Below are 16,584 nucleotides of genomic sequence, written 5' to 3'. Positions count from 1 at the left end.
ATCTCTGTAAAGTGGCTGTGCAAGATCTCATACTTCTGGTTTTGTGAGTCAGAGTTTACACAGAATTAATAGAATAAAATTAAATGTCCTTTGTTGACTAATTTAGCTGTCCCATATCCCTAGCAGGCATCACTGTTCCATCTGTCCACTGTTATGTTTTCTTCTTTTTCATTGTAGACCATATTTTATAACCAGGATCAGCAAACTTTTTTCTAGAAAGGGTCAGATAATAAATATTTTAGGTTTTGTGGGTCATAGGATTTCTGTCACAGTGACTTCATTGTGCCTCAGAGTAACTCTGTGAGCTGCAACCGTGTTCCAATGAAACTTCATTTACAAAAGCATGTGTGAAGCTAGGTTTGGACCACACTGTGATTTGCTAACTCCTGTTCTAGAAAATTATATAGAAGAAGCAATTAAAAAATGTGTTTCTCTTCGCAGAGAAATTGTTTTGTACTCGTAGAAATTGCCACTCTGTTTCATTCTTGTGATAAGAGTTGGGAGGAAAGCAGAGTGAAAGGTCAGTCAAGACAATTTATCATGGTATTTACATTCTCTGTCCACATTTAGAAGGGGACTTGTCCCTCATGATGTTTTGGCCATCAAAGTCTAGGAGATGCTTTAGATATTGGATAGCAACATTTTTCCTTTAGAAGAGTATGAGTGGTGTGAATTTTTAAATGCACTTGGTCACAGTAGTAAATTGAAGGAAGGCAGAATGCCTAAAAGCAAGCACGAATGTTCAAAGAAGTGTTTTTTCATTTAGCTGCACGTGCCAAGAATATATTACTAAGGTCATGTATATACAGAAATATGTATTGCATACATACGAATTAATTAAAATGTAAAGAATATTGGCTAATATCTTTATCAGAGAAAACACTTTAAAAACAAACCTAAATAAAGCACTGACTGGACTTCTGTATGCTCTTGATGGTAATGACTGTGTCTTACTCTTTTTTTCATTCTGCCACTCTTGGTCCCTTCCCTTGCTAGTGCCCTCCGTAGTATGTCTGGGCCATAACACCTGAAAAGATTAATGAAGTAAGGACTGGACAAAGAAGCATCTGCTGTCATGTTACAGTAGTGCTCCTGCCTGAAAGAAATAAGTGTGTATATTCAAAATAAATTGGAATTATAAGCTCAAGGGTTTGAGAGTTACACCCCAAAGCTCAGGGCTCTAATTTTAGCCTGTTATATGAGTTAGTAAGTCTTAGGTCTTTAGTTTTACAAGAAGTTTAGCTTCTCTAGGTGTTTTAAGAAATTTTGCAAAGTGGGAATGATAATAGATTTTAAGTCGTGAATGATGAGAATCAAATAGAGTAGTTAAAACTCTTTGCAAATTCCTTAATGCTGTACTTTTTATATATTTTTGTTTTTAAAAGCATTATGGCTGGTATTTTCTATCAGAATTTCAAACTCAAACATACTTTGAAAGTTGACACTTCCAGCTAGCTAAGTATATTATCTTTTTAAAATTTACAAGACATCATCATCTTCATTGTAAGATGAAGATAAATGATGAAGATAAAAATAAATAGAAACAGGGGTCATTGAGATTTCCTTGTTTATTCTCTGAACTAACGTAAAGCAGTCAGTTAGAACAAATAGGGTCTGTTTTCAATTTAATGCTACAGAAAATGCCCTGATGTCATGATTGTTTAAGCAACTATTTTTCTAGGAACAGATTTTAAGTTCATTAACTCCATAGATATTATAAGTATTCAAATGTGATTTATGATATGTGTGCCTTCAGCCAAAGACATGCTTGCATACCAGCATCGTTGTGGTTGGAAAGCGAAGGGCATTTCTGTGCTGCCCAGAATGACAGCAAGCTTGTGCCTCCATCCTAACATGTCGGTGGAAAAACAAGGAAGCGAGATGATGCCTCATTTTTTGTAGATCTAAAATTAAACAATTGCTGATTTAACACTTAACGATGAATACCGTAACCCCAAGTAAACTTTTGAATTAAGAAGTGGTTAAGTTTATTTTGGAAGTGCATGTTTAAATGTCCTGGCATTTTGGTGCTCTTAAATTTAACCATTAGAACTCAGTCATCATTAGTCAGCTTTAAGATGTGGTTTTAAAGGTCAAGCTTCCATCAATGAAAGAAAAAACCTTCAAGATGTGTCTCCTGAGTGTTCTTTCTGCTTCTCTTCCTCAATATCTGATTGTGTGGTGGAGTCAGAGGAGTTGCGGGTTGTTAAAGTTTGGATGGAAATGTGTTTGAGGATTGCCCAAGGAAGCCTATAGATTTCGTAGACAGATTATCTGAACTGTCTGAAGTCAGGGATAAAGAGAAACTATAGTATCATTTTGAATCATCACTTCTTTGTAAATGAAATGAAGGCATTAACTCACTTGAGTTGATGTACTTGAAGAAGACAAGATTCACTTTAATTAAAACTACAAACAACGCAGATGCCTGTAAGCTCTCTGTTGCAGACCCAGTAAGGACAGTACAGTAAGCGAAATGAAATGTACCTAGCAGCCTCAGCAGCAGGCTGGAGCCGTGTTCAGCGAAAGTAATTTAATTAGTGTTGATCATGACTCCAGATGATGGTGATTTGATAAGGAATAATTTAGTACTTAACAGCCTTTTACATGCACCAACTCCATGTGGGAAGGTAAAGCAAATTGCACAAAATGAATGTGCTGCTTTCACTTGTGCCTGTGCCAGTGAGCTGGAAAACTGCCTGTTAGCAGACGCTCAGACTCTCAGCCCTGTGATGAAATACCCAACACGTTTTCAGCTCAGCCCTCCCTGGTGGGAGTCACTATCCTACCTTATTTAAGAATAAATAAGGGGAGTCATTTTTGTGATATAGAATCTCCAGCAAGCAGGAAGGTGAAAATGAAGAGAATAAAGTTGTATGTAGTTCTTGTGCAGAATGTTGAAGCTCTTTAGGTTGAGACCCCTTTTCTTCCCCCTCACACACAGCAATTAAAAAAAAAATGCTAGCCAACGCAAATTCACCGGATTACTCCTTTGGCTTATGATTAGGAAAAAAAAAAAATCACAGTTCCAAGGGCCCGTAATGGTGAAGTGGCCCACACACGTTGAATGTGTTCTACAGAGGGTAGAGGATCCCTGAGCTGCTGGAGTTATACAACCTGTGAGAATCCTTGAGTGTCGAAGAAAAGAAGACATTGTTAGATAATTTTTAAAAGTCTTTTCAAGTGTTGAACTGATTTGAGTGCCTCCCACTGCATCCAGGTGTTGCCAAGTATCACTGTGGATTTAAAATTTGCCCAGATATGAGAATAGCCTAGACATTTTTATGAGCTACAGACTCCTGAATTACATTCCAGTCTTATTAATCAGAATTTCTGAGAGTGGAGTATTATTTTGCTAGGGCTACCATAACAAAAGACTGTAAACTGGGTGGTTTCACAAACAGAAGTATATTGTCCCTCAGTGCTGGAGACTGGATTCAGGTATCTACACAGTTCTGAGGGCTGAGAGACAGGCTGGTTGATGCCTCTCCTCTTGGTTCTGGAAACCTTTCACATTTCGTGGTTTATAGAAGCATCATGCTGACCTCCACCTTCACTTCATGTTCTACGGTGAAGTGTCTCTGTTCCCTAACTCTCTCTCTCTCTCTCTCTCTCTCTCTCTCTGCAACATGGGGTATAGGAATCCCCATTCTCTCAAATGCTCCCTGGGTAACAGGATGATTGAACAGATTTGAGAATCCTGTGTTCAGAATCAACTTGCCTCAGATAGCAGTTGGTGAATCCTTATGTCTTTCCCTACAGAGTCACTTTAGCAAGTTCGTAGGATCAGTCTAAAGTGCTAGAGGTCAAAACAGTGTATACCCCACCATGGATCATGCCTTTGGCTTCTAGGTTGACACCAGCAGGCATTTGGTAGGTGGGTTTCATCATGCTAGGAAGCATTCCTGATGTCATGCCAGACTTACCCTGCCTCCCCTGACCCACCTGGAATAATTTCTTCTATGAAATTAAAGTGTATTCTCAGGTATCTCAGTCAGAACAAGAGACCTGACATGTTTAATTATCTTAATTTATGTAGTATAGCATTGCTTAATACTCTTCACATTTGTTAACTTTCTTGAGGCATGCATTCATTATAATACAGAGCCTTAAGTGTACGTATTGATGAACTTCACATATATGGTTACATAGCCACAACTAAGAGCAAGATATAAAGTATTTTCAACACTGTGTATTACTGGTGCCCTTTTGCATTCAGTAACACTGACATCCACCAAAAGAAAAGGATCCTTGAACTCTGGCTTAGTCTAGTCTGGTGGTGAAATTCAGATATGATACTCCCTTTCCCGCTTGGGTTCTTTTACTCAGTGTGAGAGCTGTGGTTTTGCGTGTATCAATAATATCTTCCTTGTTATTTCTCTGTAACATTCCATTGTGTGACTATACCACAGTGTATCCATTTTCCTGTTGATGCACCATAGAATTTTCAGTTTGACCATATATAAAGCTACCATGAACATTCTTATACTTACCTGTTTGTTGTTGAACCTGTGGAATCCTTCTCTTGGAGTTATACCTAAAAGTGTAATTGTTGGATCAATACAGGGTACATTTATTTATGTTGAACCTTAGTAGTGACTGCCGAAAAGATGTCCAAAATATTTATATCAATGTGTACTCTAAGCAGCATATATAAAAGGTCTTGTTCTGTGTCTACTTAAAAACTTGGTAATACCAGTCTTTTGCAGTTTAACCAATCTTGTGGGCATATAGTGATAACCGCATGTGGTTATATTTGTGTTTTCTTGAAGCGTTAAGATGTTGAATACCTTCTCATACATATTTTGTTGTTCTTCATTTGTTTTGCCGTTTGTGTGGTTACTCTGAACTGCCTATTAAAGTCATTTGCCGATTTTTAATTGCATCATTGGTTCTGTCTTACTAATTTGTAGCAATTCTTACAATGTTAAATATGAGTTCTTTGTCAATTTCTATTGCATTGCAAACATCTTCAGTGTAGTTCACTTTTTACTCTTTTACTAGCATCTTTTGATGAAGAAAAGTTTTCAATTTCAATGAAACCTAATTTGTAGATTCTTTCCTCATATGGTTAGTGATTTTTGTGTTCTGATTACTAATCTTTTCTTACCTCATGATACCAAAGACTTTTAAAATAGAGTAATATTAAACATAGTAGTCTCCAACATGCCTGATATTTTGATAAATAGATCACACTGCACACTTTGCACCACATTGCATATTCATCAGCTTTTTAAATCTTAATATTTTTATTCAAATAAATAAGATCTGAACACCCAGGTGTAATGATGTTACCTGGAAAGACAACATGAGTTTCTTATGTGTTGCTGCTGTTTTTTTGTTGGAAAATGTAAAACCCAATATTTATTCAAAGTATTTCAACTCGGGCATGCCCTTTTTGCTGTATATCTTCAAAGTAATAAACAGCCAAAAATGTTGTCTTTTAAGAAAGTAACAAATATGACAAATGTATGCATCATGCCATATTTGTCATGCTAAGTAGTAGTGCTCAAGACTGTTTTATTGAAAAGTCCAGGCATTTTATATTAATCTTAATACTTTATGAATCTGAAACCTTAAGTCTGTTTTTTTTACAATTGCCATTCCATTAGCACATCCAACAAAATTAAATAATTTCTTAATATCTAATATCTAGTCTATATTCAAATGTCTCATTTGTTGCATGTTATCTTTTCATAGTTGGTTTGTTGAAATTAGAATAAAATAAATCCTCCTAATTGTTACTTGGGGTTCTTAACTTCTTTTATTGAATGTTTAACAAATTATAACTTTCTGACTTGGTGAACATGAGCACTCTTGGCATATAGAGACACATATAGTTTCTTCTTTGTGTCTATATCTCTACTCTCTACTTTGAATAGGAATAGTAAACACACAGTACATTAAGAAAATACTTTGAAATAGACCACCCAATGAAATTATTTTATTGTTATTTATTACAGTTTCCTTAGATGACTAATTTAGGTGAAATGTGTTTATTTCAATGACAAATTTGTTTTCTAAATTTCACTTACTCTTGATTACCATTGAACATTTCTGTTAAAGTTATGTGCATCGACATTAGCCCTTATTTTCCTGGATGCTCGGTACTCCTTGATCTCAAATTCTTATACTAAAATTTTATGTGACATTCAAGCTAGTGCAACTGTATAGTGCTGTACTGTCATAATCAAGATTGAATGGCACCATAAGCCACAAAGTTTCTCTTGTTATAGCTCCCTTTATAGAATCAGACTTAATATTTTGTGTTTTAATTCCAGTTTTTATAGGAGTTAAGAATAAATCTCCAGAATTTGTGTCCTTGTTGTGTTTAACCCTTTATTAGTCATATTTGTACATATTGTACATGAAAATAAAATTCATTCTCATTCCTATTTTTCTTTCATCTTTTACTTTTTCATTTATACTAATAATTTTGTTAGGACCTCTAATAGGTATTTTTTCAATTTTATTATAGAAGAATAATATGTGTGTGTGTGTATGTGTGTGTATAGTGCTATTTATTGGTTTATATGTTAAGATTCCTCCACAAACATACATATTTTTTACCTTTTTGTATGATCTTTGTATTATATTAAGCATTAATGGACATAAGCATAATCATACATTAAGTCATGGAAAAGAATAAAACATCGTATGATACAGATTTTTATTTTATTGTAGAGTACATGTGACCTATAACTTCAACAAGTTTCTTACATTTCAATCACAATTGTGGTAAATAGAAAGATACTTTTGACTCTTTTATAAATAACCATTGGCCTCAAAGATGTAGAATTTAAAACATTTTTGTGCGGAAATCCAGAGTCATCAGTTATCACTGAATTTGCAATGGATTTACTTTATTGCCTGGAGCACAGGCCAGAGATGTGGGTGGTGAGAGGATTCACCAGAGCCAGAGCTGGGAACAGAACAGGCAGATCGACCACTGCTGAAGGGAGCAGCGGGCAAGACAGGAGAGGTGGGCCGCGCCATGTGGGCTGCCCCCTGGCAGTGGGGGATCGAAATAATGCTGCAGAGGCTGAGGATTGCTTCATAGTGCGGTGCTTAACCCCCGGCGCCACAAAGGAGGCCCCCACTTGTGATTCTCGATGAGATTATTACTATTGGTACAATTGAGATATTCTCCTTCCAGTTATGCTTTAAAATTATCTTGTCTTCCTTTAATTCTTAGATAATCAGTTGACTCTTTCTGCTTTAACTCATTGGAAATCATTCTGAAAATTTTTCAAAACTTTGTAAAACTGAGTTACTGGTTTTGTTAATATAGCTAAGCAAATAACAAATTTAAGTAATGAGAGAGTGAGTGCAAGCATGCATTTGGTTATATAATAAAAGCAGAACGAGGAGTATGCTGAAATTTTCCAGAATTTTTTCTTAGAAGTGTGATTTTTCCCATGTGTAAATTTCTATGAAATATTAGTGACATTTTAACTAAGAGAAATAGAATAAATTAACATACTTGTTTTCTAACTTTATTTTACTTTTTGTGGATATTTTGTTTTCTAGTGGCTTTTCATGGCCTACCACTGAAAATCAAGAAAGAACCCCACAGTCCATGTTCAGAACTCAGCTCTGCCTGCAGTCAAGAACAACCCTTTAAATTCAGCTATGGAGAAAAGTGCCTGTACAATGTCAGGTAAAATAGTCAGTCATGCATATATAGAGAATGGTGGTTCTTATTGAAACAAAAAGTTCAGAATTATATAAAATCTCAAGTCATGTTTTGTGAGTTCATCTTCAGCGGCCAATGAGCTAATTGGATTAGCATTTAGCCAAACTGAAGAACCGTTTACCATCCAATCACACTCTTTCAGAATCATTTTAAAGCAATAATTTTCATTGCAATTATTAGTAGCTTTTCTACTTCAGTGATACATCTTGGGTTTGAAAAGAGGGTCTTACTTGGCAAGAGCAGCTATTGAAAGTTCTCATTAGAATGAGTGCATTATGCACTTTAGATGGAGTTTATAGGGAAAAAATGAAACATTTGGCAGGTCTAAGCAGTACATTAGTTATCTGACAGGCTTTGCAAATGATCTATAAGATGCATTCATGGATAAATGCAATAAAGTTAGAATTTTATAAGGCTTTGCCAAGGCTATTATCTATTAAAAAGCCAGTTATTCCTTTTGATGATAATAAAGGGTGGAGCAGTAAAAGTACATTGTTCACTTGTTAGAAAATTTGATAACATATATGTTCATTAAAAACCCCTCACAGTAAATTGCATTCTCTTGCTTTTCATATTGGTCTCTAATTGCATAAGGAAGAAGTTGGCTCTGTATAATATAATTCTGAATTACTCCAGAAACTTAGTTCTTAAAAGGAATTTATTTGGAAAGTTATAAAAATGATTACAAATATTTAGAGTTTTGTAATTTACACCAGTTAAAATTTAAAAAATATATGATCTGACAGAATCTCCTGTATCATCATATGTTTATTACATATACTGTTTATATTCAAGATAAATATTAAATTCAAGACTCAGATTTGTATACTCTCCTGGCAGCTGATCAATGCTTGGACATTCTATTACTATTTGTACTTGCAAACTTATCTTTTATATCTGCTTTTTCAGGAGGTTCACCAGAGCCTGAAATTATGAGTCAACTCAACTGAAATTGAAAAACTGTTACAAAAAGATCTTTTGTAGAAGCTATTAAAGCATACTGAATTCAGACAAGGCAATATTGATCAATAGAAGTTTTATTTTATAGTATTTTTAATTTTCCCACGTTCTCCTTAAGAGTATTATGTAGTCACAAAATAGTTATTTAAAATATTAAAAATTTAATTAATGAGGTAAATACAGAATTGTTGTAGCATCTCAGCTTTCATTGGAAGCATGACTACAAAATAACTACTATTTTATATGACATATCTGATATACATAATTTAACAGGAGAGGAGTTGTCTTGAGGTTCTTGGAGACTAATAATTTCTACAATGATATGTAAATTAAATTCTCATTATTCTCTATCTCATTATGGAAAAAAATCTTAATACAGCATTTTATGGGAAAAAGTACCATCCTCTGATAGAAGATGTTTTCTTTTTACATGGGAATGAGACAGGTGAACCATTTTATAAAAGAGGTGTGTTATCATTCAGTAATAACAGTAAAGAAAATAGGTAGACCAAACATACTATGAGTACTGTTGACTTTTCATTAAAGTAACAGTAGACTTATAGCAAATACTTCTGTAATTTTGCACGTTGATGAAATTCTATATTGTATAGCACCAGCAATGGAATAAATGATTACATAAGCCAATGTAAAAAGTGTTTCTTCTTTAAAGAAAAATATGTATTGATGGATTTTTTTTATTAAAAAGAAATATAGTGTTTTAACCAAGAATTAACTTTTTTGTCTGGAAATTTAACTAAAATTTTTTTTTAAGAAAATAATGTTTTAGATGATAAAAATTAGTTAAATCACATTCCTGAAAGCTAAGCTAGGGAAGCAACTTAAATTCATAGTGTATATAGAAACAAGATTACTAATTTTATTCTTTTGTAGTTGTGTTTAAGAATTAGAAAATGATAATAGGATTTTCCTTTTAACATTATTTTTTGCCTATTCTTGTACTCCAAGAAAGTTTTAATATATCATGGACATTTTAATTTGCCTTATTAATCTTTATTATCCCATGTGAGGAGGTTAATGCCAAGCATCATTTATTTTACATAAGAAGAATGAAAATAAGCAAAGGCATTTGTTTTTAAAATTTGTTTTTAAAATCTTTTATAATGCAGTTGAATTATAATATCAGAAATATTTAATGATTTAGAAGAGCTATATCAAACTTGCACAAGGAGCTGTATTAAGAATAGATAGAAATTATGCCACTGTTTTCATTGGTGCAGTTTCAGTGGTTTTCCTTATTTTAAGTTGTTTGCACAGTCCCTTAAAATAGCATTTTGTGAATATTTAGCATTCACTTTGTATTTACAAATTCTTTGTTTCTGAAGGATAAAATATTCCTGTAAGATGATGGTTTACCTCTTGGAATTATGAACCCTAAATTCTGCAAGAAGTAAATATAACTGTAAAAAGCAAATAAATAAGCATTTTCTACTCATGTTGTTACTAGGTAATATATTAATTTCCTAATTTTTGTCTATAAGAATGTGATGATTTTGATCACATGTTCTGGAATGACAGAAGCAAAAAATAAAAAAATAATAACATTCTAACTTATGGGTTTGAAATTTTTTTTAATTGCTCTAAAGCAGAAATGTTCTCCTCTTTTTGGTTTCCTGGGTAGTGCCTATGATCAGAAGCCACAAGTGGGAATGAGGCCCTCCAACCCCCCAACACCGTCCAGCACTCCAGTGTCCCCACTACATCATGCATCCCCCAACTCAACTCACACTCCGAAACCTGACCGCGCCTTTCCAGCTCACCTCCCTCCATCGCAGTCCATGCAAGACAGCAGCTACCCCATGGACCACAGGTAAACTGCAAATACCATTTTTTAAAAATTCATAGAAGAAATTCCTAAGACCTATAGTAGATTTAAAGTGAACACATTAATGTTGCTCTTCCGGGCAAAAATATTTTTAGAAAGAGCTTGCTCTATCATTATAAATAATTTGTAGAGAATGTCTTTTATAAACAGACATTCCTTTTGTAAACATTTAAATTGGTTGCTAATTTGGAAAATTAATCTATCTACTGACATTTCAACATCTCCCTCGCTTTGCTTGAATTAAATTGCTTCACTTAAACTTTAAATCAGATCATCTCATTTTTATGAGCATATGTGTGTATTTGTTCTATAACGTTAGGAGACTTATTTTATTTTTTTTTAAGATTTATTTATTTATTTATACAAGCACTGGGTACAGTAAGAAATGCAGAAGGGTGAGAGAATTCACCAGAACCAGAGCGGGGAACAGAACAGGCAGACTGATGAAACACACTGCTGAGGGGAGCAGCGGGCGCAGCAGGAGAGGTCTGCACGCCTTGTGGGACCCTCGCCAGCAGCTGGGGATTGAACCGGTGCTGCAGAGGCTGTGGACAGCTTTGCAGCCCAGCGCTAGGAGACTAATTTTAGAAGGTGGCTTATGGAATTCGGTTCCTTACTTTAGATTGAATGGTTTATCTGTACATAGTTTGGCAAAATAGCACTTCTTTGATAAAAACTACTTTCCATCCTTCCCAACTGATAAATATTTAATGTTAGTAGCTGCATGACCCTGGAAGCTGAGAATGTAAAGTGAAAGAAATAAAGACTTGACTAGTATAACTTAGAAAGGAGGAGGTCAGGATTTAGTGCATGGAGCTGGAGAGATTACTGTGGTGAGAAAGCCTTGATTCCCAGAGATGAAAAAAAATCATATTTAAGTAAAATAATAGTATAACTTAAAACACAGATAGATTTTATATATAGTATTCTTTCATTCCCCTGCTATCTTTTACTTATGCGTAGTCAGTATAGTACTGACAAGTTTTTAACAATATGCTGTATGGGAGAAAAAAAAAAAAACAAAAGATCTGGAGCATTGGATGCGTTTGTGATGTCAGTACTCCCCTCCCCATACCCCCATGGCTCACCCCAAGTTGGCAATATGATAACCCTGAATGAGAAATTGAAAAGGAATGTGTAATGCCATGCCATTATATTATATTTTTACCTTGTAGATATAATAGTATAAATAACCTCAAAAGCATCATTATTAGTAAGATATAGTAAAGTAATTGGGAAATGATGAGCTTTGAGTGTTTATTGCCTTTAAAATATTATAAGTTGACTTAATTTAATGCTTAATAGCTGTTTAACATGTGGCTCACAATGTTCCTGCAAATTTATATAAACCAACACAAACAAGCTCTGACACACCATTATACAGGTGCCAAAGGACCTCCTAGAAATCAGCAAGAGACCAGAAAATGTGACATTGGCAACTTTATAAAAATAAGGGAGTTTTCAAATCTGTCACAGGTTACTTACTGGGCCCCAGTCTCAAATCTGGGAACTTTTCCTAGGAAGGGATGAGAAGAAAACATTTTTTCTAATGTGACAGTAAGCTGTATCTTCTTCCTTTGTTTCCATCATAAATTCTGTTATACTTTAGTTATAAACACTTCCCACTATCTTCCCCTTCTCACCCCATAGACACGAGACCTCGTCAGGGCGTGATGGTATGTGCATCTGTGTAAACAGTTTTGTAAATACAGATGAAAGATATCTTAGTGCAGGGTGGCCATTGAACAGATGCACATTGTGTGGAGCTAAAAGGGGAAACAGTTACAAAAAAGCATCTTTTATTTTGTCCTCTTCTGGTGACTTCCCAGAGTTCATAATACCTGAGCCTCTGAAACTTCAAATAAGTGCCAGAAGTATGGATTGTGTAGTTGCTTTCTGTGGAATTATTTCTTATGGAAAGTGACTGCTGAGCAAGCAGGATGCCTGTTTTTAGGTGACCTAACTTGCAGTGCTTTAGCCAAATCCATTTTAGTTTCTCTACTTGAAGTCAAATATCTGAGACTGAGAACAGCCGGCCCGGAACTCTAAGAGGGAAGCTCAGGGTCTTTTCCCACTGCCCCCCACTGGGTTTTGAGTACAGTACCAGCTGGCCAATCCCAGGAAAATCTCTGAAGCCGTATGTTTCTGAGGAGGATTTCTTGGAGGGCTCTGGCTAACAAATGACAGTCCCTCAGTTATAAATGGAAAAATTTGCTCTGGGAACAGATCCTTTCCCCAAATAGCCCCCTCCAGCCTGGGCACCCCACGTCACTCTGGGAATGTTTCATGGCCAACTGGGCTGCGCCCTGCTTCCTTTCCTCAGGCTCACTGCCCCTCAGCTCAGGTCTTTGGCACTTTTCAGATCCCACTCTGCAGGAATCCTGGTCTCTTTTTCTTCATGTTCCCCACTACTTATGCATTGTTTTTCTATATCAAAGATAGCATTAGAATATTCTCTGTGCCCATTATCTCTCTTCCAGAAGCTTCTTGAGTCACCTCTTTACCATTAGTCAGGGGTTCATAAAAATGGCACCAAAAATGTGCAGCTTCCACTGAAGCCTATGCGTTCCATGTATGTATACATGGTCCTAAGCAAATAGCAACTGCCATCAGTTTGACTCGTAAAAACAAATGGCTTGATTCCTTACAAAGCTTTTAGTATAAGTATTATTAACTTCCTTTTAAGGCTTCACAAGTGAGTTGGTTTCTTATTTTAACTTCAAGTTACAATTTTCTGATTCACTCCTTGACAGTTCTTAATGATAATTTCTGTTTCTTTTTTTGGCTAATGAAATAAGCAAGAGAAGGGAAATGAATGCAGTGCCAGTCAGCCTCACTGTTTTGCAATATCTGAGTTTCTAAGTTTATTTTCTGCAGGTGTAGGTGGAATTTCAGTGCTTTCCATGGCAGCTAGTGTGCCTAGAGTTAAATTGCAGGATCAAGTGTTCTTAGAAATGCCAAGCCAATTGCTTAGCCTTTCTTTAGCCTTTATTTTTATTTAATGTTACCAAAATTAATGTTAACTTTGCAAATTAAAGTCTCAGGAACAATTTTAATGGGGGGTGTTAAGGATTGGAGTGGAGGGGAGTTCATAGGCTTTATTTACTCACAGAAATTGTTGGATAGGTTATTTTTAAGCACTCTTGGGGCATTCATAGAACACTTTTAAATCTTTAATTAATACAATGTGTGGTTGCGTCAACGATGTTATGGATGAGAAACACAGAACTGAATGATTATGTTATTAGCCAATCATTACACAGTGTAACTAAGAAGGAAGGACTGCAGAGGCTCACTGTCATCTTTCTACCCAAGCCTCAGAACTTCCTCATGACCACACAAATATACATAATGCATAAAACAAGTTCTTTTCATCTTTGGATATCTGCTGTATTTTATGCTTACTTTTTAAAATCAACCTGATATTTTATTTGAAGTTTTTATAAGCCACTGTGCTCTCTTTTTGCTTGACAGTAAAGAGATAGTCTTAACAAACCAACTTGTATTTCAGTCTCTTTTCCAGTTTTCTTTCTCATGAGAATACAAAGTTAATTAGAACATTGTTGAAGATTCAGATAAATCTTGCCCATTTGAGAAGAGAGCCACCTCTTCCTTTCTTCATAAATGATGGTCAGGGAAGGAAAACCTGCAAGTAGATTTTTATTTGGCTCCTTATTTTTTACTTTCTTGTTAATAAGTTTGGTAACAGATTAAAAGAGGATGCCATTTGAGATCACACTCTTTATTTTCTGTTTTTTTTTTTTTTTCTTTATGTAATTGTTTGAGAAATTGGGTAAGTTACACAGTTGATTTAGAATGGGACATTTTAGCCGGTAAGGTATATACAGTTTCTCCCTACAGGGTGCTCTTCTCCTATCCCTACTCAAATCATGGAAATGTTGCTATGAGAGACTAATTAATTAGATGAGGAACACAGATCACACTGTGATTTGAGGAAAGCATCATGCTACTGACCCAGGAAAGAGAAATCTAGTCTTTGTTTAAGGTGTACATTTCAATTCAGGTGTCATGTTCATTAGCTAGGTAGTTACAAATTGTATTGGTATTTAAAAGACTATTCCTTGTTGACGTTTCTTTTTTTTTTTTTTTTTTTTTTTTTTTTTTTTTGTCTTGTGTTTTTTCAAACCAGTCAAATTTAGCAGTGGCCTTGATACCATTTCATTTGAAACTTGTACTCTCCTTCCTAGATTTCGCCGCCAGCTTTCTGAGCCCTGTAATTCCTTTCCTCCTTTGCCCACAATGCCAAGGGAAGGACGTCCTATGTATCAACGGCAGATGTCTGAACCAAACATCCCCTTCCCACCTCAAGGCTTTAAGCAGGAGTACCATGACCCAGTGTATGAACACAACACCATGGTTGGTGGTGCGGCCAGTCAAAGCTTCCCCCTCCTCTGATGATTAAACAAGAACCCAGAGATTTTGCATATGATTCAGGTAGGTGCATGCCTTAAGGAATTATATTTAAAGTATCTCATTTGCTTGTCACTGTGATTGGTACTGACATCAGACAGAGTGGCTCATGACCATTTCTTGGTGGAGTCTTTGATTTAATTCCTGATTTGAATTTTGCCTATAGGTGAAGGGTCAGACAAAATGGTCAAGCCATTTTGGTAAGAGCCAATTGTTGAAGAAATATCTAGAAATGAAAGCAGTTCCAAGTGAAATTTGCAAAATCCTGGCCACTCTCGGTCCAAGAGAATAACATTGTAATATTTTCTAGGTTCTGTGCAATCTTTCCTTTTGCTATGTCAGTACTATTTAATAACAATGTTTATAGAAAGTAATATTCTGTACTGAACCACTTACTGCTTATAACTTTGTTTTCCTTTATTGGTGTCAAATTCCAAAGGTCAGAAAGTAAGGGTTCTTATATTTTAGGAGAGGAGTAGCAAAAAAGGCAGATTGGTGGTTTATTCATAGACTTCAGCTTCAGTCTCACTGAGCCAGAAACACTGCAAAGTACTGTGTGAAGGTGGATAGAGCTGTAAGGACTGCTTAAACATAATTGGTTCCAAATGTTACTACCAAGTTTGCCAACATTTGACCTTGAGACCATAGAAGAATTACTTAACACACTGGTGTTTAGTTTCTGTTATTAAAACCTCAAAATTAGAACGTCTTTTTTCACATATCGTGAGAATTCTGAAAAAAGCGTATGAAATCAAAGCTAATGTTGATAAGAAGGGTACCATGGGCCTCTCACATATTACTGTTAATATTTTGTTAACTGTGGTAAGTAGATGGTTCTAGACATGGAGATAACTGAAAACAATGCTATTTCCTTTTTTTCTGGATATAAAGTGATAGATGTTCTTGATGATGAAACTATTGCTTCTTTAAGAATAACTGCTCAGATTTATTGTCAGTTCTGCTTGAGGAAAGAAAATTGTCTTCAGGTCTTGAATTTTCAACTTTCTTAAAATTAGTAAAACTTGACTGGAGGAAACTCTCCAAGGTAGTCTCCTCAGGCCATCCTTTGTATGTTTCCTCACTGAGCGAGAGGGCTCTGGACTATAAGGAACCGCCCATTTGGAGGCCATGACTCCACTTCTGGAAAGTACACCTGCTACCCAGAACCCATGAATTCCCTGCTCCCCAGACTCACAGTCTACTTTCAGGGTCTAAGTGGGTTCATCCCAGTCCTAGTTTTCTGAAGGCAGAGAACACTGTTCCTTTGTTCCCCCATAGGTCCAAAGAGGTGGTCAAAGGGCAGCTGTCTGTGGGAGGATGAGGATGGAGCTTAAATGTGACCACTTGTTTGTGTATGAGGCCCCCACGGTACAGCACGGTGTGGAGCTGAGGAAAGGGAAGAAGAGGGAAAGACTGAGATTCAAGGAAGGGAAGCTGGCTCCAAACTATTTCTCCAGGGCTAATTTTAGAAATTTCCCCAAATACTAAATTTGATTCTTGCATTCCATGGTTACAATGGTATATTTTCATAGGAGGAGAGGGAGAGAACATATATGTAAAATTCCTTTGTCTGGATTATAATTTTTAAAATTGAAATATGTGATGTGATGACCTTTATTGGAATGCTTGCCTCCTGACTTGAATTTGGAGACTT

General features: G+C 35.6%; 1 protein-coding gene across 1 annotated transcript in view; it reads left to right on the top strand.

Moving 5' to 3' along the window:
• ETV1 (ETS variant transcription factor 1) overlaps positions 1–16,584 on the top strand; it is an 89,707-nt gene that overhangs the window by 40,233 nt on the left and 32,890 nt on the right. The window contains 4 exon segments of the mRNA XM_054692400.1: positions 7,531–7,660; positions 10,296–10,484; positions 14,708–14,898; positions 14,901–14,954. Coding sequence (XP_054548375.1) covers positions 7,531–7,660; positions 10,296–10,484; positions 14,708–14,898; positions 14,901–14,954 — 564 coding nt within the window.

Source organism: Talpa occidentalis, unplaced genomic scaffold, assembly GCF_014898055.3.
Source record: "Talpa occidentalis isolate TD23 unplaced genomic scaffold, MPIMG_talOcc4v2.1, whole genome shotgun sequence".
In the NCBI taxonomy this organism is placed as follows: Eukaryota; Metazoa; Chordata; class Mammalia; order Eulipotyphla; family Talpidae; genus Talpa; species Talpa occidentalis.
Note: the sequence above shows the minus strand (reverse complement) of the source record. Positions and strands in the feature narration are given on the sequence as shown.